The sequence below is a fragment of the Schistocerca nitens genome, chromosome 6, assembly GCF_023898315.1.
Source record: "Schistocerca nitens isolate TAMUIC-IGC-003100 chromosome 6, iqSchNite1.1, whole genome shotgun sequence".
Lineage (NCBI taxonomy): Eukaryota > Metazoa > Arthropoda > Insecta > Orthoptera > Acrididae > Schistocerca > Schistocerca nitens.
The window spans coordinates 511,257,252-511,283,114 of NC_064619.1; the positions used below are offsets into that span (position 1 = coordinate 511,257,252).

General features: G+C 42.3%; 1 protein-coding gene across 1 annotated transcript in view; it reads left to right on the plus strand.

Moving 5' to 3' along the window:
* Positions 1-25,863, plus strand: part of LOC126263434 (spatacsin) — a 351,500-nt gene that overhangs the window by 51,637 nt on the left and 274,000 nt on the right. Inside the window, exons 6-7 of the mRNA XM_049960526.1 lie at positions 22,079-22,197; positions 22,308-22,648. Coding sequence (XP_049816483.1) covers positions 22,079-22,197; positions 22,308-22,648 — 460 coding nt within the window. The remainder of the gene's footprint in view (positions 1-22,078; positions 22,198-22,307; positions 22,649-25,863) is intronic.

The following is a 25,863-nucleotide window of genomic DNA, read 5'->3' on the forward strand; positions in this document are numbered from 1 at the left end:
TTTATTGATACTTGTCATATCATAAGAAATAAGGGAGCAAATGTATATTGTTGTTGTTGTTGTTGTTGTTGTGGTCTTCAGTCCTGAGACTAGTTTGATGCAGCTCTCCATGCTACTCTATCCTATGCAAGCCTCTTCATCTCCCAGTACCTACTGCAGCCTACATCCTTCTGAATCTGCTTAGTGTATGCATCTCTTGGTCTCCCTCTATGATTTTTACCCTCCATGCTGCCCTCCAGTACTAAATTGGTGATCCCTTGATGCCTCAGAACATGTCCTACCAACTGATCCCTTCTTCAAGTCAAGTTGTGCCACAAACTCCTCTTCTCCCCAATTCTATTCAACACCTCCTCATTAGTTATGTGATCTACTCATCTAATCTTCAGCAGCACCACATTTCAAAAGCTTCTATTCTCTTCCTGTCCAAACTATTTTCCATTCATGGCTACACTCCATACAAATACTTTCAGAAACGACTTCCTGACACTTAAATCTATACTCGATGTTAACAAATTTCTCTTCTTCAGAAACGATTTCCTCGCCGTTGCCAGTCTACATTTTATATCCTCTCTACTTCGACCATCATCAGTTATTTTGCTCCCCAAATAGCAAAACTCCTTTACTACTTTAAGTGTCTCATTTCCTAATCTAATTCCCTCATCATCACCCGACTTAAGTCGACTACATTCCATTATCCTTGTTTTGCTTTTGTTGATGTTCATCTTATACCCTCCTTTCAAGACACTGTCCATTCCGTTCAACTGCTCTTCCAAGTCCTTTGCTGTCTCTGATAGAATTACAATGTCATCGGCGAACCTCAAAGTTTTTATTTCTTCTCCATGGATTTTAATACCTACTCTGAATTTTTCTTTTGTTTCCCGTACTGCTTGCTCAATATACAGATTGGATAGCATCGGGGAGAGGCTACAACCCTGTCTCACTCCCTTCCCAACCACTGCTTCCCTTTCATGTCCCTCAACTCTTATAACTGCCATCTGGTTTCTGTACAAATTGTAAATAGCCTTTTGCTCCCTGTATTTTACCCCTGCCACCTTCAAAAGTTGAAAGAGAGTGTTCCAGTCAACATTGTCAAAAGCTTTCTCTAAGTCTACAAATGCTAGAAACGTAGGTTTGCCTTTCCTTAATGTTTCTTCTAAGATAAGTCGTAGGGTCAGTATTGCCTCACGTGCTCCAACATTTCTACAGAATCCAAACTGATCTTCCCCGACATCGGCTTCTACCAGTTTTTCCATTTGTCTGTAAAGAATTCACGTTAGTATTTTGCAGCTGTGACTTATTAAACTGATAGTTCGGTGATTTTCACATCTGTCAACACCTGCTTTCTTTGGGATTGAAATTATTATATTCTTCTTGAAGTCTGAGGGAATTTCACCTGTCTCATACACCTTGCTCACCAGATGGTAGAGTTTTGTCAGGACTGGCTCTCCCAAGGCTGTCAGTAGTTCTAATGGAATGTTGTCTACTCCCAGGGCCTTGTTTTGACTTAGGTCTTTCAGTGCTCTGTCAAACTCTTCACACAGTATCATATCTCCCATTTCATCTTCATCTACCTCCTCTTCCATTTCCATAATATTGTCCTCAAGAACATCGCCCCTGTATAGACCCTCTATATACTCCTTCCACCTTTCTGCTTTCCCTTCTTTGCTTACAACTGGGTTTCCATCTGAGCTCTTGATATGCATGCAAGTGGTTCTCTTTTCTCCAAAGGTCTCTTTAATTTTCCTGTAGGCAGTATCTATCTTACCCCTCATGAGATAAGCCTCTACATCCTTACATTTGTCCTCTAGTCATCCCTGCTTAGCCATTTTGCACTTCCTGTCGATCTCATTTTTGAGACGTTTGTATTCCTTTTTGCCTGCTTCACTTGCTGCATTTTTGTATTTTCTCCTTTCATCAATTAAATTTAGTATCTCTTCTGTTACCCAAGGATTTCTACTAGCCCTCATCTTTTTACCTACTTGATCCTCTGCTGCCTTCACTATTTCATTCCTCAAAGCTACCCATTCTTCTTCTACTGTATTTCTTTCCCCCATTCCTGTCAGTTGCTCCCTTATGGCCTCCCAGAAACTCTGTACAACCTATGGTTCTTTCAGTTTATCCAGGTCCCATCTCCTTAAATTCCCACCTTTTTGCAGTTTCTTCAGTTTTAATCTACAGTTCATAACGAATAGATTGTGGTCAGAATCTACATCTGCCCCTGGAAATGTTGTACAGTTTAAAATCTGGTTCCTAAATCTCTGTCTTACCATTATATAATCTATCTGAAACCTTTTAGTATCTCCAGGATTCTTCCATGTGTACAACCTTCTTCCATGGTTCTTGAACCAAGTGTTAGCTATGATTAAGTTATGCTCTGTGCAAAATTCTACCAGGCGGCTTCCTCTTTCATTTCTTAGCCCCAATCCATATTCACCTACTACGTTTCCTTCTCTTCCTTTTCCTACTGTCGAATACCAGTCACCCATGACTATTAAATTTTCATCTCTCGTCACTACCTGAACAATTTCTTTTATCTCATCATACATTTCATCAATTTCTTCATCATCTGCAGAGCTAGTTGGCATATATACTTGTATTACTGTAGTTGGCGTGGGCTTCGTGTCTATCTTGGCCACAATAATGCGTTCACTATGCTGTTTGTAGTAGCTTACCTGTACTCCTATTTTTTTATTCATTATTAAACCTACTCCTGCATTACCCCTATTTGGTTTTTTATTTATAACCCTGTATTCACCTGACCAAAAGTCTTGTTCCTCCTGCCACCGAACTTCACTTATTCCCACTATATCTAACTTTAACCTATCCATTTCTCTTTTTAAAATTTCTAACCTACCTGCCCGATTAAGGGATCTGACATTCCACGCTCCGATCTGTAGAACGGCCGTTTTCTTTCTCCTGATAACAATGTCCTCTTGAGTAGTCCCCACCCGGAGATCTGAATGGGGGACTATTTTACCTCCGGAATATTTTACCCAAGAGGACGCCATCATCATTTAATCATACAGTTGATGCTTGTCATATAATAAGAAATAAAGGAAACTGGTAAGTGCTGATGGGGATGTTAAATAACATAAATGCCTCTGAAACAGTAGTATACCAAAAATTATAAATAAAACTGGGAGTGCATTTATCATGCACTATAATGTAAATGGTTTAAATTCTGGATACTCAAGTGACAAAAGCTAAAATAGATAAACGGCAATGTTTTGTCACAGTTTAAAAATGTTGAAGCATTATATTTAAATGAACACGCTTTTCTTTTTGGTCCATATAAATCGTAAATACCCTTTGAAACTTCAAAGTAGCTACCAGCTTTGGGGGGGGTGGGGGGGGGGAATGAATCACAAGGAAGTTAATGCATAGTTATTCATTCTGATTTAGATTACCATGTAAGACGTGAGTTTTAACTGTTTAAATGAAGAGTGTATTTTTGGGGGTTGCTGTGTTATGAGACATAAATATCAGTACAATCTTGACTTATAGAATCTCAAGAGACGTGACATCTCAGCCTTTCCTACTTAAACTTCAGAGTTTTTTAGAACACCCTAGTAAAGAAAGAAAAAGAAAATGCTGTTGATTTCAACATCAGTGTGTTGAGTGAAAACTGTGAGGCATCATATTTCATTGTATTAGTGCAAAAAATACAGTTTCAAATTAAAATTTTCGGAATGTATCAGAGAAAATGCTCAGTCAGCTACATGTATTGACAATATTTTAATGAATTGTGTATCTGAAGATAAAATAAATTTACAGATTTTGTTTGGATTTAGAAATTTCTGATCATTCAGCATTCATCTGTTCAAAGCAATTAAGGAAGTTAGTGTGAAATGGCTCTTTAATCAAGAACACTTCATTATATTTATGTAAATCTGAATTCAACAGAAGTGCTGCAAGTTTTGAAGCATTTCTAAGCATGTGTCTTTCTCTTTCTTTTTTAATTATTTATTTATTTATTTTTGAAATGTTTTAATTAAAAGCATTAAGAAAATTAAAATGGATTACTAAAGATATAAGGATCTCTAGTGCTGAGAAGAGGCAGCTATGTATGGAATAGAAATATTGACTTTATTGAATATATTAGATGACATAAAATTATATTAAAAAAGTTCTCAAGGTAGCAAAGCAATTGACAAATTCATTAATTTTAAGACAAGAGAATAACTCAAAGACAGTGTGTCAATTGTGAAATCTGAATTAGGTATTAAAGCAGGGACGCACAGACCACGGTCTAACAGCCCCATGTGGCCCGCCATTCATCTGAAAGCACCTCACTGTTCATTCGTATAGCTGAATTTAATCAGTCTTGATTCTCTCCCAGAAAGGAGAAGGTGAGTCATTGTAGAATTTAGTTCTTTTAAGAATACATTGTTGTCACTATACTTGAAGTGAATATTTGTGAAACAAGTAATTTGAACTAATTATGCGTATGGTTTCCTATTTTTTTGTTTTTGTCTCAGACTCTTATATAGTCACAGGGATGGATTCGCAGCCCATGGTATTAGCAAATCTGTACACCCCTTTATTAAAGCCTCTAGTCACAAAATTTATAAAATGATGTGTGTTTAGATTGTCATGAATTTAGTTTAAATTTTGGAATACTTTAGTGAGCTCTTTATTAATGTGGTGAAATGAGATACCAGTGATGAGGATTATGTGAATAAAATATGTCCCTTTGAGCTAGACCATAAGTCTGAATGCCTTACAAAATTTAAATCAATTTCAGCAATAGATGTACAAATATAGATTAACACTGAAAAAGTAAACTTCTGAATTTGTGCATAAAATAGTAGGATACCCACTATCTATAATAATAAACCAGTCTTATGAACATGGTTGTTCCATAGAGATGCTAAACTACACAGAAGTACAACTGCTCAATAGAGGACATGGGAAATTATCATTCCATCTCCCCTCTTCCAGTGGTGTCGAAAATGTTGGAGAGAGATGCTGCATCCAGACTCAAAATTGTTTTGAAAAATATGATATTATTTTTAAAAACCAATTTGGATACCAACTTGGAAAACGTACTATAGACACAAGTAAAAAATTTGTTGAAAAGATTATCACATCATTAGACAATAAGAATGAAGTCATAGGAATATTTTGTGACTCACAAAAGCCTTTGACCCAGTAAATCGTTCTTGGCTTATCTATAATCTTGACAGGTATGGGATCAATCCATACCTATGTAATAGGAAAAAAAGAGGATTTTCTCTTCAAATGCAGCAAATTTTTCTTTCAAATGGAAAGCAGTAATGCAAGGTGTCTCTGGAGGCTCTATTCTTGGACCTATTTTGCTTTTATTCTGTGTTACTCATTGGTTTAAATGCCATATTAATTTTATTTGCAGTTAATACATTGTATTAATTGAAGACCACAATGCAGAAAACATCCCTGTCTGCTTCTTAAATACAATAAATCATCCAGAAACATGGTTTCAGCTCAATGGATTAATCCTGAACATCCTAAAAACCCACATGATCCCAGTTCAGAGAAAACAGTCAGTATCACAGGATATTAAACTAAATCATAAAAATCAATATTAAGAAGAAATGGATTCAGTGAAATTTTTAAGATCAAACTTAGATAAGAATTTGTAGTGGAATAAACATGTTGAGCATATAGTAAACTAATTTTGTAGATTTGCAAATGCAGTGCAAATATTAGCTAGTGCCACTGATATGGACTCAAGAAAAACTGTATGCCATAGTTACTTCCAATCAGTTATAAGTTACAATACTGATTTAGGGGGAAATTCAAGCAACATATTGTGCACACTGAAACTGCAGAAAAGAATAATTAGAATCGTTTGCTAGACATCTGAGGTAATTATGTCACTCACTATTACATAAAATCTGCAGTTATTAACAGTGCCCTCCCTACATAGCTATGACTTTATCAGTAACAGTTTAGAATTATTAAAGGTAAACTGTTTTTATCATTCATATAATATAAGAAATAAAGACAATTTTATACTCCCTATTCGTCATTTGCACTTATGTGCTTAGACTTCCCAATACACAGGAGTGAAAATTTACATCAAACTAAAAGGAAAGTCCATTTTGAGTATGAAGTTAGTGTAGTAGCCACCAGAAAGATCGCGGGAGGCGCACATTGGCACGGCGCGTCACGGACGGTAGTTGCCGCAAGTAGAGTGCCGTCCACCAGAGGGCACGCGAGAATTCGGACGCGACCTCTGCCGGCATGACAACAACAACAACAACAACAACTCCGGCAGCATGGGCCGTGCCCAGTCAGTTAACATCGGGCATGCCTAGGACACAGTCACGGTCTACGCTAAGTGAAGTGCGACGTAAACGTGAACAGTGTTACTTCACAATTGGCGACGAGTAGGGTCGTTCTTTCGCGTGTTGCGTCGTTGTTCCAGTTTCGCAGTTTCTCCACGGCATGGAGGATTTGGTGCGAGTTTTGGTTGCGCAGCAGACGGAACTCATGGCCACCATGAAACAAGTGCTTCCGGCGTTGCTCTCCACGCCGTCTGCTCCGGCGCAGTTCCCTCCTCCCTTTCCCCCGTATGACGAGACTGCGGAGGATTGGGACGCATATGAACATCGCCTTCGGCAGCATTTCCAGGCGTTTCATGTTGCCGATGCGGAGGTATGTCGTGCTCTCTTCTTGTCTTGCATATCTCCCTCGCTGTATCAAGTTTTGCGGCAGCTAGCGCCGTTGCAGGAACCCTCGTCCTTGTCTTTTGACGCATTGTGTTCGTTGCTGTCTTCATATTATCGCCGCCGCACGCATGTTGTGGCGGCTAGGGTAGAGTTCTATCAATGCAAGAAACAGCACCATCAGTCTTACCGGGCGTGGGCCGCTACCCTGCACGGTCTTAGTCGCAAGTGTCATTTTGTCACGGAGCAGTCGCGAGAGTCGTATGCCCACGTTATGGTACGCGACGTCATTGTTCGTTCGGCCCCTGATAGAGGGGTCCGGCAACGGGCCCTGCAGTTAGAAGACCCTTCCCTCGAGGAAGTCCTGTCCATTGCTCAATCGTATGAAGTCTCTCACGCGGCAGGTCAACAGCTGGAAGCGTGGTGCGACGTCGCGGAGGTTCAGGGCGGCGCGGCCGCGTCCACTGTGTCCGGGGTGGACGACGTCCGAGCGGTGCAATCCGGCCGTTTACGGCCGCTCCCGCACGGCGCGTAAACAGCATTCCGGCCGCCGGATCCCGTCTCCAGCCATCCTGATTTAGGTTTTCCGTGATTTCCCTAAATCGTTTCAGGCAAATGCCGGGATGGTTTCTTTGAAAGGGCACGGCCGATTTCCTTCCCAATCCTTCCCTAACCCGAGCTTGCGCTCCGTCTCTAATGACCTCGTTGTCGACGGGACGTTAAACACTAACCACCACCACCACCGGCCGCCGGCCCTTGTTGCCGTCCTGTGCGTCGTGCTATATACATCACGATCGGTCAGAGTGCCCCCAGCGTTGGGCCGTTTGTCGCAAATGTAATAAAAAAGGTCACATTGCTAAAGTTTGCCGCTCAGCCTCAAAAGCATCGAAGGAAGCAAGTACAGAGGACATGGACGTTGACATTCAGGAAGTTTCATCGGGCCACGCTCCCGACGCATCGGCACGCAAACTCTTTATCGAGGTGTCGGTTCGGTCGCGCCGGTTACAACTGCAAGTAGATACGGGCGCGGCAGTTTCGTTGTTGAATGCACAAACTTATTCCGACCTTGGATCGCCCCCGTTGGCGCCAGTTTACCGGCGTCTCCGCGGTTATGGTAAACAGTTCATTCCCCTACTGGGTCAATTCACTACCGACGTGACTTACAAATCAGTCACTCGGCCTATTACTTTTATTGTTGTCAGTGATGCGAGCTCCGCTAACCTTTTTGGCCTGGATGCCTTTCAAGCTTTCGGTTTTTCTATCACTGACACCATACAGTTGGTCTCCGAAGACGTTCCCTATCACTCATTGGAATCTTTGATCTCAGACTTTCCAGATATTTTTGAGGAGGGCCTGGGGCGTGTTTCAGATTTTGAAGCTCACTTCACGTTGAAGGCGTCGGCTCGCCCGCGTTTTGTACGCGCGAGGCAGATCCCCTTGGCTCTCCGCCCTCTTGGTAAAGGAAGAGCTAGACCGTCTGACAGCCCTAGGGGTCGTTCTTCCCATTTCTTCCAGTGAGTGGGCTTCGCCCCTCGTTATTGTCAAGAAGCCCTCGGGAAAATTACGTCTTTGTGGCGATTTCAAGGCCACCATTAATTCCCAATTGGTGGTGGACACCTATCCTTTGCCTCGTGCTGATGAATTGTTCTCCGCCGTGGCGGGAGGCCGCTATTTTTCGAAAATCGATCTGTCGGAGGCTTATCATCAGATAGCACTTGATGAGGACTCCAAACGGCTGGCGGTCGTCAACACCCCGTTTGGCCTTTACCAATACCAGCGGTTGGCTTTTGGAATATCCAGTGCCCCGGCGATATTCCAGCGTTATCTTGAGCATGTCACGTCGACAATCCCTCATTGTATTAATTACCCGGATGACATAATTGTCACAGGCCGCAGCACGAAGGACCACTTGCACAACCTTCGCACCCTCTTTCTCAAATTCAAGTCTGTGGGCTTGCGTTGCAACCTGCATAAGTCAACCTTCTTCCAACCGTCCATTGAGTATGTGGGCTACACCATATCTCGGCACAGCATCCAGCCACTAGGAAGTTTGGTCCAAGGTATCGTCAACCTTCCTCGGCCCACTTCGCTGAAAGAGTTACAAGCTTTTTTAGGCAAGATAGCCTATTACCACCGGTTCATTCCCAGGGCTTCCACTATAGCCCACCCCCTGTACTGCCTTCTACACAAGGGTGTTCCTTTTGATTGGTCGCCTGCATGCGAGCGAGCGTTCACCTCGTTGAAGAGCCCTCACGTCAGCCGCTTGTTTGGCTACTTTTGATCCCCATAAGCCGTTGGTCCTGGCTACAGATGCTTCGCAGTATGGGGTGGGGGCGGTCCTGGCCCATCGCAACGCAGATGGTTCCGAGCAACCTCTGGCGTTTGCGTCGAAAACGCTTAGTCCCGCGCAGGCCCATTACTCCCAGGTGGAAAAAGAGGCTTTGGCCATTGTCTTCGCTGTTACCAAGTTTCACCCTTTCTTGTATGGCACGAAGTTTCAGTTAATCACTGACCATAAGCCGTTAATATCGTTATTTGGCCCCACCTCTCAGATTCCGGATAGGGCGGCCCACAGACTACAGCGCTGGGCCTTGTTCCTCTCTAAGTACCATTATGACATTCATTTTCGCCCTACAGGACAGCATGCCAACGCCGACGCTCTTTCCCGTCTTCCGGTGGGCCCGGATCCTACGTCCGATCGAGAGGAGATTGTGTTTTCATTTGGATGTGGCATCCCGCCAAGCAGTTGATGGCTTCCCGATCACTAGTTCTCGAGTCGCCAGGGAAACGGCGGCTGACCCGGTTCTCCGGCAAGTAGTTCGCCTCATTCAGCAGGGGTGGTCCTCCCGCCCTCCGGGCCGGGCCTCGGACCCTCTTCATAATTATTTTCTTCTACGAGACCGCCTCTCGGTCTTGGAAGGAGTTCTCCTTCTGGCTACCGATGATACAGCTCCTCGCGTGGTTGTTCTTGCAGGTTTACGAAGGGAGGTCCTCACGTTATTACATGCGGGGCACTGGGGTGTTTCCCGTACTAAAACCTTGGCTCGCAGACATGTGTACTGGCCCGGTATTGACAGAGAAATTGAGCACTTGGTGGCCGCCTGTTCCCAGTGTGCGAGCCAACAAGCATCTCCCAGGGCAGCGTTCTCTTCATGGCCGCCGGCAACCCAAGCATGGGAACGGGTTCACATCGATTTTGTGGGCCCGTTTCTCAATGGCTTTTGGCTCATTGTCATTGATGCTTATTCCCGATTCCCATATGTGGTTTGCTGCTCCTCAACCACTTCCGAAGTTGCAATCCAGGCATTAGCAAAAATCTTTTCTGTGGAAGGTCTGCCAATCACCCTGGTCTCAGACAATGGACCGCAGTTTATTTCGCAGACCTTCCAGGATTTTTGTAGGCGCTTCGGTATTCGGCACGTTTGCTCTCCCCCCTTCCATCCACAATCGAATAGGGAAGCCGAGCGCATGGTGCGCACATTTAAGACGCAGATGAAAAAGTATGTGCACGAATTTCCTGCAGAGGAAGCCTTGACGTTTTTCTTGACGGCATATCGGACCACACCAATGGGCGACCGCAGCCCCGCAGAGCTCCTCCATGGGCGTCAACCTAGGACTCTGCTGCACCTCCTCCAGCCTGGTCCTCGCCAGTCTTCACAAAACGGAGTACCTGGCTTTCCACTGGGTATGTCGGTCTGGGCCCGTGGATTTGGTCGCAATCCACGTTGGATACCGGCGGTGGTCCTGCGCCGCAATGGCCGCCGGCTCTATACCTTGCAGGTAGGGGATCGGGTGGTACGTCGTCACCAAAATCAGCTACGTCCACGTTCGGGCACCCACCCTCCGGCCTCTCGGACACCGGCTTCCCCATTGCCGGCACCTGTATTGGTTTCACAGGGGACGTTACCTCCTCTCCCCACTGTGACTCTGCCGCACTGCGATGGTTCTCAGCCTTGGCAGCCTCCAGTAGCTCCAGCACCGGCATCGCCATCATTCGAGATGCCCCAGCGAGAGCCGGCCCCCCTAGCAGGCCCGGTTTCTCAGGGTGCTAGTTCACCTGTGGTCGTCCCTTCCCCTTCGTCCCCGCCACTGGGTCTTGCCCCTCCCAAGGTGGAACAGGATCCGGAGTTCGACAGCTTGTCATCCGTTCTGTCCCGAGCTCCGGTTGTGGGACGACGGGGGCCTCTTCGTGTGGGTCACTTCCAGCCATATTCGAAGGTTCCAGCTCGAGGGTTGGCAGATCCCCTCGACTCCGGCCATCCAATGGATGTGGAGGTCATCGCTCCTGCCCGACGCTCCACCTTCCGACGCAGTGGATCACAGTGGCTTCACCCCCCGAAGGAGGAGGAGTGTAGTAGCCACCAGAAAGATCGCGGGAGGCGCACATTGGCACGGCGCGTCACGGACGGTAGTTGCCGCAAGTAGAGTGCCGTCCACCAGAGGGCACGCGAGAATTCAGACGCGACCTCTGCCTGCATGACAACAACTACTCCGGCAGCATGGGCCGTGCCCAGTCAGTTAACATCGGGCATGCCTAGGACACAGTCTCGGTCTACGCTAAGTGAAGTGCGACGTAAACGTGAACAGTGTTACTTCAGTTAGATTCACCAAAGAAGAGAAAAGAAAAGAAGAAAAAAGGAAAAAAAAACTTATATGATACTCTGCTTCAGCGATACTACCACTCAGTTGAAGATTTCATGAAGGATGAACTGAATATTTGAGTAGGTCGTAGTTTATCAATAATCTTGGAATGTAAATGTTGCTGAGTTTTCACAAAAAAGTTGCATTAGCATTAAAATGTTGCTCTGTCTTATTAACTGTAGTTTTATGTTAGTGAAATTCTATTACCCACTTTTTTATGTATTCTATGCTCTAATCCAGTGATCAGCATTTGTATGTTACAAGATAAATAAATCACAGTGCACAGATTCAGACACTAAGGCAGTTGTAGTGAGTCACTTATGTTTAATCACACAGCATTTTGGCTCTTTTCCCATTGTAGTGTCACTACCTGCTTTTAGGAGAACTTGAGATAATTTTGAAGGAGCTGCGGTGCAGCATTATGTCCAGCTACCACTGAATGGGAATTACAGTGTGGCAATATCTGGGTCAGACTAATGTGTACACAAAAGAATGGTGATATGGGCTAGCCATACTTAGTGGAAAACTGCATCATGCAGCAGTAATACCCATAGCATGTACGTCAATGTCGTCACACCAGGACCAGACTCTTGTTATGAATTATGTGAATGGGTTTGGGGTTTTAGTGTAACAAATGTGCCTCAGAGTCAAATAAATAATAGCAGATTCTGAGGCAGAGGCATTCATAGTCCAGCATCACCACCATGATGCTAGGTCCCTGCCAGACAACAAGAGGGCCTGGGCACTGCCAGCTGCAGCCATGGGTACGAGACCGGATCAGGCCAGCTGCCACCAGCACTGAGCCTGTTTGTGGGACTTGGTGCCATGGTGCCGCTGTCCTGCTGTCTGCACCTTCTGCTGTCCAGTTCCTGCCATAGGGCAGCAGGTCATGTCCCATGCACATCAGTCTTCCTTCACCTGCATGATGGACATCACTGTGCCTAAGTGCAGGTGTCCACTGCTGCAGGACACTGTCACAGCACAACTTGGAGTGCTGCTGGTGCCATGGCAGTGGCCTACTGTCATGTCATAAGCTGTCTCACTGCCCAACATCAGCATTGCAGGGAGCTGACACTGTTCCTTCTCACCAGCGCCAAAGTTGATGCCTGTAAGCCTTCACAGGCCTGGGTCACTGGAATGAGGCATGTCTGCTTCACACTGATTGCTGGACTGAGGCAAGTATGTCTCACATTGCTAATTATGTAATGTTTATCTGAAGTTAATAAAAAATTATTTTTTGTTGTCAATGTATCTACGGCACGCTGTTCCAACCGAGCTCCAGGGAGCTGGAGTGCTCCGGAGTGCTCATTGTGGCAGCTCAAAGCCTGAGTGGAGGGGGAAAGCGAACACACTGCCCCCTGGCCGCATGCAGCCGCAACTGACGCAATAATCCGTGTTCAGTGACAGCTATGACTAGCCGCGGGAGCCCTGTACCTCTATTGGAGGATACATTTCTATTCATTGATAGGGATGGTTGTCCGCAGTGTCTTGTATGTCATAAAGTATTTAATTCTGCGAAGAGGTACCATATGCAACGACATTATACACAGCACACAATGATCACGTAGAAGGCGTTGTATGCAGAGAACTGGTAGCCAGGCTTAAGAATGACATACCAGGAGACGTGAGTTTAAAAACGGTTTTGTAATACGGAGGGTACCAAAACATGCAACATAGTTTGTGTTCTGTAATGCGTTTATAATTTTCAGGTGAATGAGAGCGGAGAAAACACTACTGAATCTGCAATTCGAGCAAGCTACAGGGTCGCTCACATCATTGCGACGAGTGCCAAGTCGTTTTCGGTGGGACCACTCGTAAAATGGTGCATGGTAGCAGTTGCAGAATGTTTGTCTCCAAGGGAGGTGGAGCCAATTGAAGGGGTTTGCCTGTCGAAGCAAACAATGTCTCATTGAATCCTGGACATGGCAGCGGATTTAGAGACACAGCTCAGGAAAAAGGTGGAGAGCTTTGTTTCATTTTCGCTAGCGCTTGACGAAAGCACCACCATATCGGACTGTGCTCAGCTTGCAGTCCTTGTGCGTGGTGTCGACATGGAGCTGCAAGTAACTGAAGAACTCTTGGATGTGGTACCACTCGATTAACCGCAACAGGACGTGACATTTTTGAAGCTGTCTGTGAATCAGTGGACAATATGAATTTGCCGTGGGATAAACTCCATTCTGTAGCGACAGACGGTGCACCACAAATGATCGGGCATCACCAAGGTTTTGCTTCTTGTTTGAAAAATAAACTTGGGGACAAATTCTGGAAAGACATTTTGACTCTTCATTGTTTTATTCACCAAGAGGCACTGTGTGCTGAAACAGTACAGCTAAGTGGCATAATGAAAGATGTCGTGAAGTGTGTGAATTTTGTGCGGTGTCACGGTATGAATCATCACCAATTCAAAGGATTCGTGAAAGATATGGAAGCGGAGTATGGGGATATACCTTACCACAGTACAGTTCATTGGCTGAGTCGGGGAAAAGTTCTTGATGTTTTCTTTGGCATTTGTGAGGAAATATCCCTTTTTCTCAGAATGAAATGGGAATAAATGCGTTGTCTGAATGATATAAAATGGATATCAGACCTGGTGTTCCTAACTGACATAACTATGCATCTAAATAATTTAAATCTGTCATTGCAGGGCAAAGGGCAGCTAATCGTTGAGATGCACGACCAGATCAAAGCATTCATGGAAAAGTTACGTTTATTTGAGAGGCACATGAGTAATGGACATTTAACGTCCTTCAATCGTCTTGCTTCTTTAAAAGTACCTGAAGGTACTACTTTTGGCGATTACCAAGCAAAGTTAAAGCAGCTCATCACGTCGTTTGAAAAATGATTCTGAGACCTCACTAGTTTGGAAATGGAACTTAAGGTGTTCAGCACTCCTTTTTCAGTTTCCCCTCGATGACTTGTCATCGTCACTTCAGTTAGAGATTATTGATTTGCAAAATTCAACTTTGTTGAAAGAGAGGTACTACAACACGTTGGATTTGTCATGATGGTATCATTTATTACAGCAAAAAACATTTCCCAAGCTTCACAACAATGCCACTCAGATCATGTGCATGTCTGGATCTACGTATTTTTGTGAGCAGCTTTTCTCAGCAATGCAACGAGTAAAAAGTAAGGAACAATCATTTCTTCAGGATGCAACAATGAAGGCCATCCTTCGCATTAATGCTGCGAACACTTTGATGACTGATATTTCCGATCTTGTAATGAAAAGAAAATGTCAAGCTACAGAGGCCCAATAAATTTAGTATGCAATTTCCTCTAAAACAGTTGTTTCTTATTTATTTCCTGAACATCGTATTTCCTGGTGTAGCATGTCATCACGTCTTAGCAGCTAAGAGTATGAGGTTGTCAGTCTTGTAAGACACAGCTGGCACGTCAAAACGCTTGCCTTGCCACCTGTCTCAGCCATGCCACGTGCCACGTGCCAGCGTGCTGGCCCACTTGAATGCTCACAGTGAGCGACACGGCTCCCTGGAGCAGGGAGCGTTCCACAGCTCACAATGGAGCCGACAAGCTGGAGCAGCCTGATCTACGGGGTCCCACTGGCCTGCAACCACACCACTTGCCCTACCAGTGCCTTGCCGGTGGGTCATGATTAAACATAAGAATTAAGTATGGTAATGTGAGTAGTTAAGGAATGTTCTGTCCCTGAAGTTATTATGGCTGAGTACACGAAAATGAGTAAGGTTGCTGCAATGATGAAATTAGAAACACAATGTCACTGTTGGGGAAGCTGTACAACTGTTGGTTAACTATGTGGCACAGGTGAGGGCGTTGAAAACATCCATGAATAATAAAATAGTGGAGAATGATGAAGAGTTGGGCTTGTTGAAAGATAGGTATATTGCACATGTCAGGGGAAGAAAAGTCATTCGTATGTTGCCCAGAGGCAGTGGACAAAGCAGAAACTTTTGAAAAAATCAAGCAGGTATTGGCACAGAGATACAGGATGCAAAATAGACACAGTTTTTCTGTGAACAATTGAGTTTTATTTCTAATAGGTATAATGTAGCCATTGAGGATTTTGTGGATAGACTTAGAAAGCTTAATGTACGTACATATGAGCTAAAATGTAGTGAGGAGTTAAATAAGTTGGTACTACAGGAGGCCAAGCAAATGGCATTCTATGCTTTCCTGATGAGTGATTTGTCACCAGGGATGTCTAGGAGGGTGTCCACTGGTACCCTGTGTGCAGCAGTGAGGTTGGCATTAGAGTATGAGGAGATTGATGTATAGCTAGGGGTAAGATATCAGAGAAATGTATTTGTATCAAATATATGATGTATTAGTTGTGGATATAAGGTGCATATGCATATGAAATGCTGCCAGCTACGGAACAGTAGGGGTGGAATGAATTACCAGTGGTTTAATGAGAATAATAACAGGGGTAGTATGGATCAGCAGCAATGGAATATGAGTAATGGTAGAAATGGTCTGAATAGTAACAAGCAGCTGTTAAACTTAAGAGGGAGCCGTAGTCCCACCAAAGGCTTTCCTAGTAAAAGTAAATGCAGTGAAAAATGACAGCAGAGAGTGCCATAGTGGGTGCAATACAAGGTGTGTGAGAAAAGTAATGAAGCTGATTTCTTTATTTACCAAAGTTTTTATTTTTTTTTTCAAACAACAATATTATGCCTTCAAAGTAGTTCCCATTGGCAGCTGTACACTGGTGGAGTCATTCCCAGTCTTGGTAGGAGCATGATATGACCTTTAACATTTCAGTCAAATTCTTTTGAATGTTCTCCAGAGTCCTAAAATGACATTCTTTTGAGACTTTTTCAATTTTGGGAGAAGAAAAAAGTCACAAGGTGTCAGGTCAGGTGAACAGAGTGACTGTGGAACAACAAGAAAGCCTTTGGAGGTCAAAAACTTGTTGTACAAGGCAGTCAGCATAATCCATGAACAGTGAAATGAAGGCTTAATTACACATGTAGCAACCAGCAGATTACTGTACCTCCACCACCACCACTACTGCGGTGCATATTGATACCTGCATACATTTGAGTAGCGTGCGATTTGGCTGCTCTGGGTCCCCATCAGAGGCTGCAGACTTTGGTCTGGCGCCTCTGTCATCTACAGCTGATCAGAAGGGGTCGCTGGTGGCCAAATGCTTCTGATATAGCCATGTACCATCTCCAGCCAGCATTCTTTCGTATGTTCCCTGAACTGTATTGTGCTTACTCTGTCATGCAGTGACTGTACTTATTCTGTCATGCAGTGACTTAACAGGTAGTAGGTTTCTTATGATCATGTCTTTTATTGTGTTTGGAGTTAGGACAGCATGATTGTATATCGAGTGGCACTGGGGAGTTGCTATGGGAGAATGTGGAGCCTGACTGACAAGTAGTTATGTTGTGTATAGTCTAACCACTGGGAGGTAGTGATACATTAGATGTGGCTTGTTGTTCAGAGTAGTGAAATATTGTTTGCATACATGAGAAGGAATGAGGTAAGGTAGTATCCATCAGTGTGGATAATTTTAGTGCTGAGGAGGTTAAATTGTTAAAGGGGATATTGGTGGCGATGTTAGAAACTCTGGAGGATGAGGTTTGCTGCACAGAAGGCGTAGGCTGTAAGAGATCACAGGATACTTCAAAGACTGCATTTCAGATAAGGTGAAACCCTGGAAACAACAGAGCTGACACCTGTTCAAGCTGCTACAGAGCTGTACCTTCATAATTACAGTTCATATGCAGTAACATGTTTATTTTGAATTTGTAAGAATGGCCTGCCGTGTTTCCATTCTTGATGGATGTCAGAACAAAAATAAATAAATAAATAAAATGCTGGTACATTGAGTACTTTTGACTTTAGCAGCAACCATATACTATTTAGTTTGGAAATACTTTTTTTAATAAGTATAAGTTTAGAGGACGACGTTATCAGGAGAAAGAAAACTGGCATTCTACGGATCGGAGCGTGGAATGTCAGATCCCTTAATCGGGCAGGTAGGTTAGAAAATTTAAAAAGGGAAATGGATAGGTTAAAGTTAGATATAGTGGGAATTAGTGAAGTTCGGTGGCAGGAGGAACAAGACTTTTGGTCAGGTGATTACAGGGTTATAAATACAAAATCAAATAGGGGTAATGCAGGAGTAGGTTTAATAATGAATAAAAAAAAATAGGAGTGCGGGTTAGCTACTACAAACAGCATAGTGAATGCATTATTGTGGCCAAGATAGACACAAAGCCCATGTCTACTACAGTAGTACAAGTTTATATGCCAACTAGCTCTGCAGATGATGAAGAAATTGATGAAATGTATGACGAGATAAAAGAAATTATTCAGATAGTGAAGGGAGACGAAAATTTAATAGTCATGGGTGACTGGAATTCATCAGTAGGAAAAGGGAGAGAAGGAAACATAGTAGGTGAATATGGATTGGAGGGAAGAAATGAAAGAGGAAGCCGCCTTGTAGAATTTTGCACAGAGCATAACTTAATCATAGCTAACACTTGGTTCAAGAATCATAAAAGAAGGTTGTATACCTGGAAGAATCCTGGAGATACTAATAGGTATCAGATAGATTATATAATGGTAAGACAGAGATTTAGGAACCAGGTTTTAAATTGTAAGACATTTCCAGGGGCAGATGTGGATTCTGACCACAATCTATTGGTTATGAACTGCAGATTGAAACTGAAGAAACTGCAAAAAGGTGGGAATTTAAGGAGATGGGACCTGGATAAACTAAAAGAACCAGAGGTTGTAGAGAGTTTCAGGGAGAGCATAAGGGAACAATTGACAGGAATGGGGGAAAGAAATACAGTAGAAGAAGAATGGGTAGCTCTGAGGGATGAAGTAGTGAAGGCAGCAGAGGATCATGTAGGTAAAAAGACGAGGGCTAATAGAAATCCTTGGGTAACAGAAGAAATATTGAATTTAATTGATGAAAGGAGAAAATATAAAAATGCAGTAAATGAAGCATGCAAAAGGGAATACAAACGTCTCAAAAATGAGATCGACAGGAAGTGCAAAATGGCTAAGCAGGGATGGCTAGAGGACAAATGTAAGGATGTAGAGGCTTGTCTCACTAGGGGTAAGATAGATACTGCCTACAGGAAAATTAAAGAGACCTTTGGAGAGAAGAGAACCATTTGTATGAATATCAAGAGCTCAGATGGCAACCCAGTTCTAAGCAAAGAAGGGAAGGCAGAAAGGTGGAAGGAGTATATAGAGGGTTTATACAAGGGCGATGTACTTGAGGACAGTATTATGGAAATGGAAGAGGATGTAGATGAAGATGAAATGGGAGATAAGATACTGCGTGAAGAGTTTGACAGAGCACTGAAAGACCTGAGTCGAAACAAGGCCCCGGGAGTAGACAACATTCCATTAGAACTACTGATGGCCTTGGGAGAGCCAGTCATGACAAAACTCTACCATCTGGTGAGCAAGATGTATGAGACAGGCGAAATACTCACAGACTTCAAGAAGAATATAATAATTCCAATACCAAAGAAAGCAGGTGTTGACAGATGTGAAAATTACCGAACTATCAGTTTAATAAGTCACAGCTGCAAAATACTAATGCGAATTCTTTACAGACGAATGGAAAAACTGGTAGAAGCGGACCTCGGGGAAGATCAGTTTGGATTCCGTAGAAATGTTGGAACACGTGAGGTAATACTAACCTTACGACTTATCTTAGAAGAAAGATTAAGAAAAGGCAAACCTACGTTTCTAGCATTTGTAGACTTAGAGAAAGCTTTTGACAACGTTAACTGGAATACTCTTTCAAATTCTGAAGGTGGCAGGGGTAAAATACAGGGAGCGAAAGGCTATTTACAATTTGTACAGAAACCAGATGGCAGTTATAAGAGTCGAGGGGCATGAAAGGGAAGCAGTGGTTGGGAAAGGAGTGAGACAGGGTTGTAGCCTCTCCCCGATGTTATTCAATCTGTATATTGAGCAAGCAGTAAAGGAAACAAAAGAAAAATTCGGAGTAGGTATTAAAATTCATGGAAAAGAAGTAAAAACTTTGAGGTTCGCCGATGACATTGTAATTCTGTCAGAGACAGCAAAGGACTTGGAAGAGCAGTTGAACGGAATGGACAGTGTCTTGAAAGGAGGATATAAGATGAACATCAACAAAAGCAAAACGAGGATAATGGAATGTAGTCAGATTAAATCGGGTGATGCTGAGGGGATTAGATTAGGAAATGACACTTAAAGTAGTAAAGGAGTTTTGCTATTTAGGGAGTAAAATAACTGATGATGGTCGAAGTAGAGAGGATATAAAATGTAGACTGGCAATGGCAAGGAAATCGTTTCTGAAGAAGAGAAATTTGTTAACATCGAGTATAGATTTAAGTGTCAGGAAGTCGTTTCTGAAAGTATTTGTATGGAGTGTAGCCATGTATGGAAGTGAAACATGGACGATAACCAGTTTGGACAAGAAGAGAATAGAAGCTTTCGAAATGTGGTGCTACAGAAGAATGCTGAAGATAAGGTGGGTAGATCACGTAACTAATGAGGAGGTATTGAATAGAATTGGGGAGAAGAGAAGTTTGTGGCACAACTTGACTAAAAGAAGGGATCAGTTGGTAGGACATGTTTTGAGGCATCAAGGGATCACAAATTTAGCATTGGAGGGCAGCGTGGAGGGTAAAAATCGTAGAGGGAGACCAAGAGATCAATACACTAAGCAGATTCAGAAGGATGTAGGTTGCAGTAGGTACTGGGAGATGAAGAAGCTTGCACAGGATAGAGTAGCATGGAGAGCTGCATCAAACCAGCCTCAGGACTGAAGACCACAACAACAACAACAACAAGTTTAGAGTTACAGTTATTCATCTTCAGTCCTTTTTCTGCATCAGAATGTATTTCTTTTAAACACATGCCTTATTTAATAGGCAATTAGCTAATTTAATTCATTTGGAAATTGTCAAGCAACCCAGTGGGGAAAAAAAAATTATTTGTGGCAGCAAAATATAAAATGCTACAATGTGATTGTACTGCTCACAAACAAATCATAAGTACCAAGATACATGCCATAGTTAGTTACGTTACACAAAACTTATGTTATAAACATCCACATGCCATGATCCACATAATGATATTCAGTAGATCAACATTATAACACACCGATCATGCCGCACTGTAATGCGTGTATCCAGGGGTGTGCCACTTTCTGTGGCAATACACCTTAAAGGCCACCACACATGTAACTGCAAGCTTGAGAAGCATACATGTGCAAACATGCACAAATCCCCTTTGAATCCACACAGTGCAAGCATACTTGTTCAGGCATTAGTTTGTGCTTCCAATATGTATGGCTTCAATCATAATGATTAGCTCATTTGGCCAGCTTTACATTTGTAATGTGGGAACAAGAAAAAAAAAAAATTGAAAAGGAGACATTAGGTGTGGTGTGAACACTGGTTAATGAAATGAAAAACTTATTTTCACAATAAGTTACTCTGTGGCTTGGATATGTAGCCACATGATTAGTGCAATTATTTCAGGATCAGTGGGGAAATGTATTTGGGCCTCGTACCACACATAATGCCACTGAGTAAAAAGCAAAATAAAATCGTGGGAGAAGTTATAACTCAACCCAAAAGACTGACAGCAGTATTATGATTTCTCACAAATTGAATTGGTTATGGAACCTCAAACATACATCTGTAATCTGTGAGTGATGATTTACCTACCTCTTCTCTTCCTACCCCCAGATAAATAAATATCTTCCATTTTTCCCTTCTGTAGTTGACTGTAAGAGAATCTATCTTTTTAATAATGACATTTCTTTCTATAACCCGGTCAAGTGATTTACATTTTGTTAAAAGTATAGGGTATGCGATATCTGTCTTTGCATTACAATGATAGGCTCTCGATTTAATGGCCCTGATGCAGAGATAATTGAATATATTCCAGCAATTTGTAATTGATTTTCTGTGCTTCACATTGATCAACATAGTTAATGAATAATGCATCACAAATGACATTTGCTTATACAAATTTGTACATTTTCAGCACACACACTCAAGCATGTGTGTATTGGTATGCTTGCAAAACCTTGCATGAATAAAAATCAATCAAGCTTCAAGCGACTTCAACAGTCCAAATTCTTCCACAAAATTACTGTACAGCATTGCACAGAGTGGTTCATCACATGTCCTTATCAAGGTTTCGGAAGTATGTGTGGCCATCTTTAGGGGCAACATGAAGGTAGAAGATATAGGAACAATCAGTCTGTGCATCAACAGTCAGTGTAATTTACTTTAAAGAAAAGAGAAGAGAGTACTGTACAATATTCCAGTCAAATACCATATGTTAACAGATCCAAAGTCCAATATCTGGAACTAAAAGTGTAACGCATACTTGAGTCTGATCATTCAACCAGCACTCATAATACATTACATTAGAAAAAATAGCATAACACACATGATGTGGTCAACATGTTAAAATCAAGTGGCATGAACATCTACAAGTTCAAATATGCAGGAAAATGGTTTTGTAAGGGGCATCCATCTTCATGTCTGTCTTGAATATATGATTGTTGAGTGTCTCAGTATCTCATTGTATTTATGTTTCTTATTTGACACCTGGTATTATGCACAATAGTTTACAGTTTTCATTTCTTATTTACTTGGCACAGGTGCTGTTTAGGTGTAATTGGTATTAAAAAAAAAAAAAAAAAAAAAAAAAAAAAAAACCTGTCACAAAGTGCGGTTTCAGAAAAGATATCATATTCAAACAACAAACATTACTTTGTTTACTTTGTGTTATTTACTAATTCATTCTTTTTTCTTTCATAGTGATGATTCGGTATCACTGAATGTTCCTCAGGTTACAAGAAAGGATAAGATTTTGTCATATAAAACAACATGGAAGACTTACCTCAATTCACTGGCAATGAAAGAAAGTAATTCACAAGGTATGTTTGTATGTGCCTATCCAAAAGTTTCTAGGTGACAATGACGTGTTGTATCAAATGCAATTCTGAATAACACCCATCTTTTTTATTTTTTTGTTTCAAAATTTCAGAGACTGCAGATATGGCATCATGTTTATCTACAAAGCAGAGGACAAATGTATGTGCAGTAAAACTGGTGAACCTATGTAATACATATCAGAGCTCATATATTAAGTCTTTCTACCTTAGTGATGGTGGACTTAGAGTATGGTTCATGGGTTCTGAGTCATCTCTAGGTGGTATGTTCAGGATATATGACAGCACTTCTGGTGTTTGTATCGCTGAAGTTGAGGTTCCTGATGATGCAGTTGTGGTAGCTGGAGGCTTTATGGACCACATTGATGCCATTCTATCAACAAACAAGTTATCAATGTTCCTTGGAAACATTTCACGGGATGCTTTCATAAATAAGGTATGTAGTTTAGTAAGTTTTCAAAATCTAATGGCTATTATTTAATTTAAATTACAATGCTCTGTATTTAGTTACAAATTATTATTCATGACATCTCATACTTGAGCTCTCAATCTACAGTGTGTTCAGATAGATGCAGCTAGACAGTGTATATTTATTCCAGATTGACAATACAAACATTTTGCCTGTATTATTATCCTAAAAACTGAACTGCTGTAATAAAACAAGTGATTATTACTTTGATTTTTATGAATTTCCTTTTATTTAAGATACAATCACATTTTATGATAGAATCATAATAGGTTTTGACCTACACTGACCATCTTTAGGTGCTATTGATGGTGGGTGACATTTCATGAAGCAAAATGTACAATATATGCATTCACAAACAAAGCAGTGCATGTATTTTGCATTGTGTTCACCAAATGCCAACCGTGACTAATAGTATACGTAAGTGGCTAGTGTCAGCTGAGAACAGTTATAATTTTGTCGTAAAATGTGATTGTAACTGAAACAAAAGGAAATTCACAATAGTTCAATCATTGTTCTTCTTCAACAGAATGTCTTTTTTCCCAAAGACGTTCATTTTTCATGATGTAATGTCCATTTCACAAACTTTTGGACACACTGCATGTGGTACCAAAGCACCATACCTGTTGCACTTGTTTAAGGAATACTTGTACTTTTAGATACAAAAATATTGCTTGGTTTGAACCTCAGCCGTATCCACTTAGGTAACAAAAAAGGGGATAGTCTTGTAGGCTTCGATTTAAGAACTCAGGCTAGGTAAGCTGAACTTATCATTTGACCTGAGAAAACTATTATCTCTGCACATAGGCTGGCTAGCACAGATTAATGGTGAGTAGAACTTGTACACAGGAAATTTCAATCAAGAATTAATCAGGACAGAATTACTGGATGGGAGGCAAAAGATTTAGCTTCGCTGATAGATATAAAGTGCTATGGGTGTGCGGTGTAGCGGTGGAATTTCCGCCCCCCCCCCCCCCTCTCCCCCCAGGAAAAAGAGGATCTTGGCTTAACCACTCAGATCTGAAGAATGGTAAAAATAACAAGAAAAGAACTTAATCTCAATATTAACTGCACACCAATGAAATTTTTGGTCATTGAGAGGCACAACTATCCTTAGCAGGCAACCTCTGGGAACCTGCCACTCCTCAGTTGTATAAGGCTTACCCCAGGCAACCGGGGCTCTGTCTGGGTGGATGCTCACTTCACTAACTGCTCATATGACTTCCACGAAGCCTAAATCACTTATTTTCTACTCCCAGTGGTTCAGGTGGTCCATCGGACAGTATTAACACCCAAACCCCAAAGGGACCTCATGTGAGTAGTCCACCTGAGATGTCTGTAAACATCAGTACACCCATCACTAGTAACAAACCACTATCTGTGATAAATAATGTGATTAGTGTTTTTAAATATGTCAAAGATTCATTTGGAAGAAGTCACCTTTCCACAGCCCTGTCAGAGACAGCAAAGGACTTGGAAGAGCAGTTGAATGGAATGGACAGTGTCTTGAAAGGAGGATATAAGATGAACATCAACAAAAGCAAAACGAGGATAATGGAATGTAGTCAAATTAAATTGGGTTATGCTGAGGGGATTAGATTAGGAAATGAGACACTTAAAGTAGTAAAGGAGTTTTGCTATTTAGGGAGCAAAATAACTGATGATGGTCGAAGTAGAGAGGATATAAAATGTAGACTGGCAATGGCAAGGAAATCGTTTCTGAAGAAGAGAAATTTGTTAACATCGAGTATAGATTTAAGTGTCAGGAAGTCGTTTCTGAAAGTATTTGTATAGAGTGTAGCCATGTATGGAAGTGAAACATGGACTATAACCAGTTTGGACAAGAAGAGAATAGAAGCTTTCGAAATGTGGTGCTACAGAAGAATGCTGAAGATAAGGTGGGTAGATCACATAACTAATGAGGAGGTATTGAATAGGATTGGGGAGAAGAGAAGTTTGTGGCACAACTTGACTAGAAGAAGGGATCGGTTGGTAGGACATGTTTTGAGGCATCAAGGGATCACAAATTTAGCATTGGAGGGCAGTGTGGAGGGTAAAAATCGTAGAGGGAGACCAAGAGATCAATACACTAAGCAGATTCAGAAGGATGTAGGTTGCAGTAGGTACTGGGAGATGAAGAAGCTTGCACAGGATAGAGTAGCATGGAGAGCTTCATCAAACCAGTCTCAGGACTGAAGACCACAACAACAACAAAAGACAGAAGGACATGCATCTGTCAGATTCTCTCTGTTGAAAGGTTGCCAGACATTGTAGATACAGACACCAAACAACTCCAACAGGAACTGGAAAGCAGGAATTTCAGGAAAGGGTTGACGGTGAGCTGCAGAAGTCAACATCCTTTACACACCGATTCAGTTTTCCAATGTTGCCTTAACATATTGTAGCAAGTTTTCTCCACCTTAAAATTAGGCCCTATGTATCTAAACCAGTGCACTGCTTTAGGTGTCAACACTATAGTCATAACACCATGGGTAGAAGTGGTCTTTGTGTGTGTGGAAGATGTGGCACTTCCACCCATAACTCCAGTTCTCATTGTATGAGTACCACCCTGCCCATGTGTGTCAGCTGTTCTCATGCCCATCCAGTTTTTAGCAGAAGAGAAAAAAATCCAAGAGATTAAAGTGACACGTTGCATCTTATACCCTGAAGTGAAGGAGACATTTAAGGCCTCACAGCCACTAACATCTGGGCAGTCATCTGCCTCAGTGTTGAAGCATCCTGTACAAAAGACTAGTGTTGGCACCCAGACATTAACAGCTGAGCAGAGTACATCTGCCTGGAATTGTCACTGTAGCCGCAAATCTATACAACAAATCGAACAACCAAGCATTACAACATCTAAAATAACGATGGCAGCAGTGCCTATTGTTGGAAAGAACAACAGACTCATTGAAGGAAATATTGGGCTTCTAGAGGATCATTGTTCAATACATTTTGTACTACTTCGAATGGGCACCTGCCAGTCATGCTCTGGCGAGCCATTGAAGACTGATGGGAATGTCTGCAGTCTTAGATGGCTCAGCTTTGGCGCGGCGCCAAGCGCCAGATGCCTCGCTATGCGTCACCACTGAGAGTATATTGCATCACATTGTTCCAACTCTATGGCCTCCGGTCAATGTAGCGTACGTCCGATGATCAGAAACTAGCCGATTAGAATAATTATT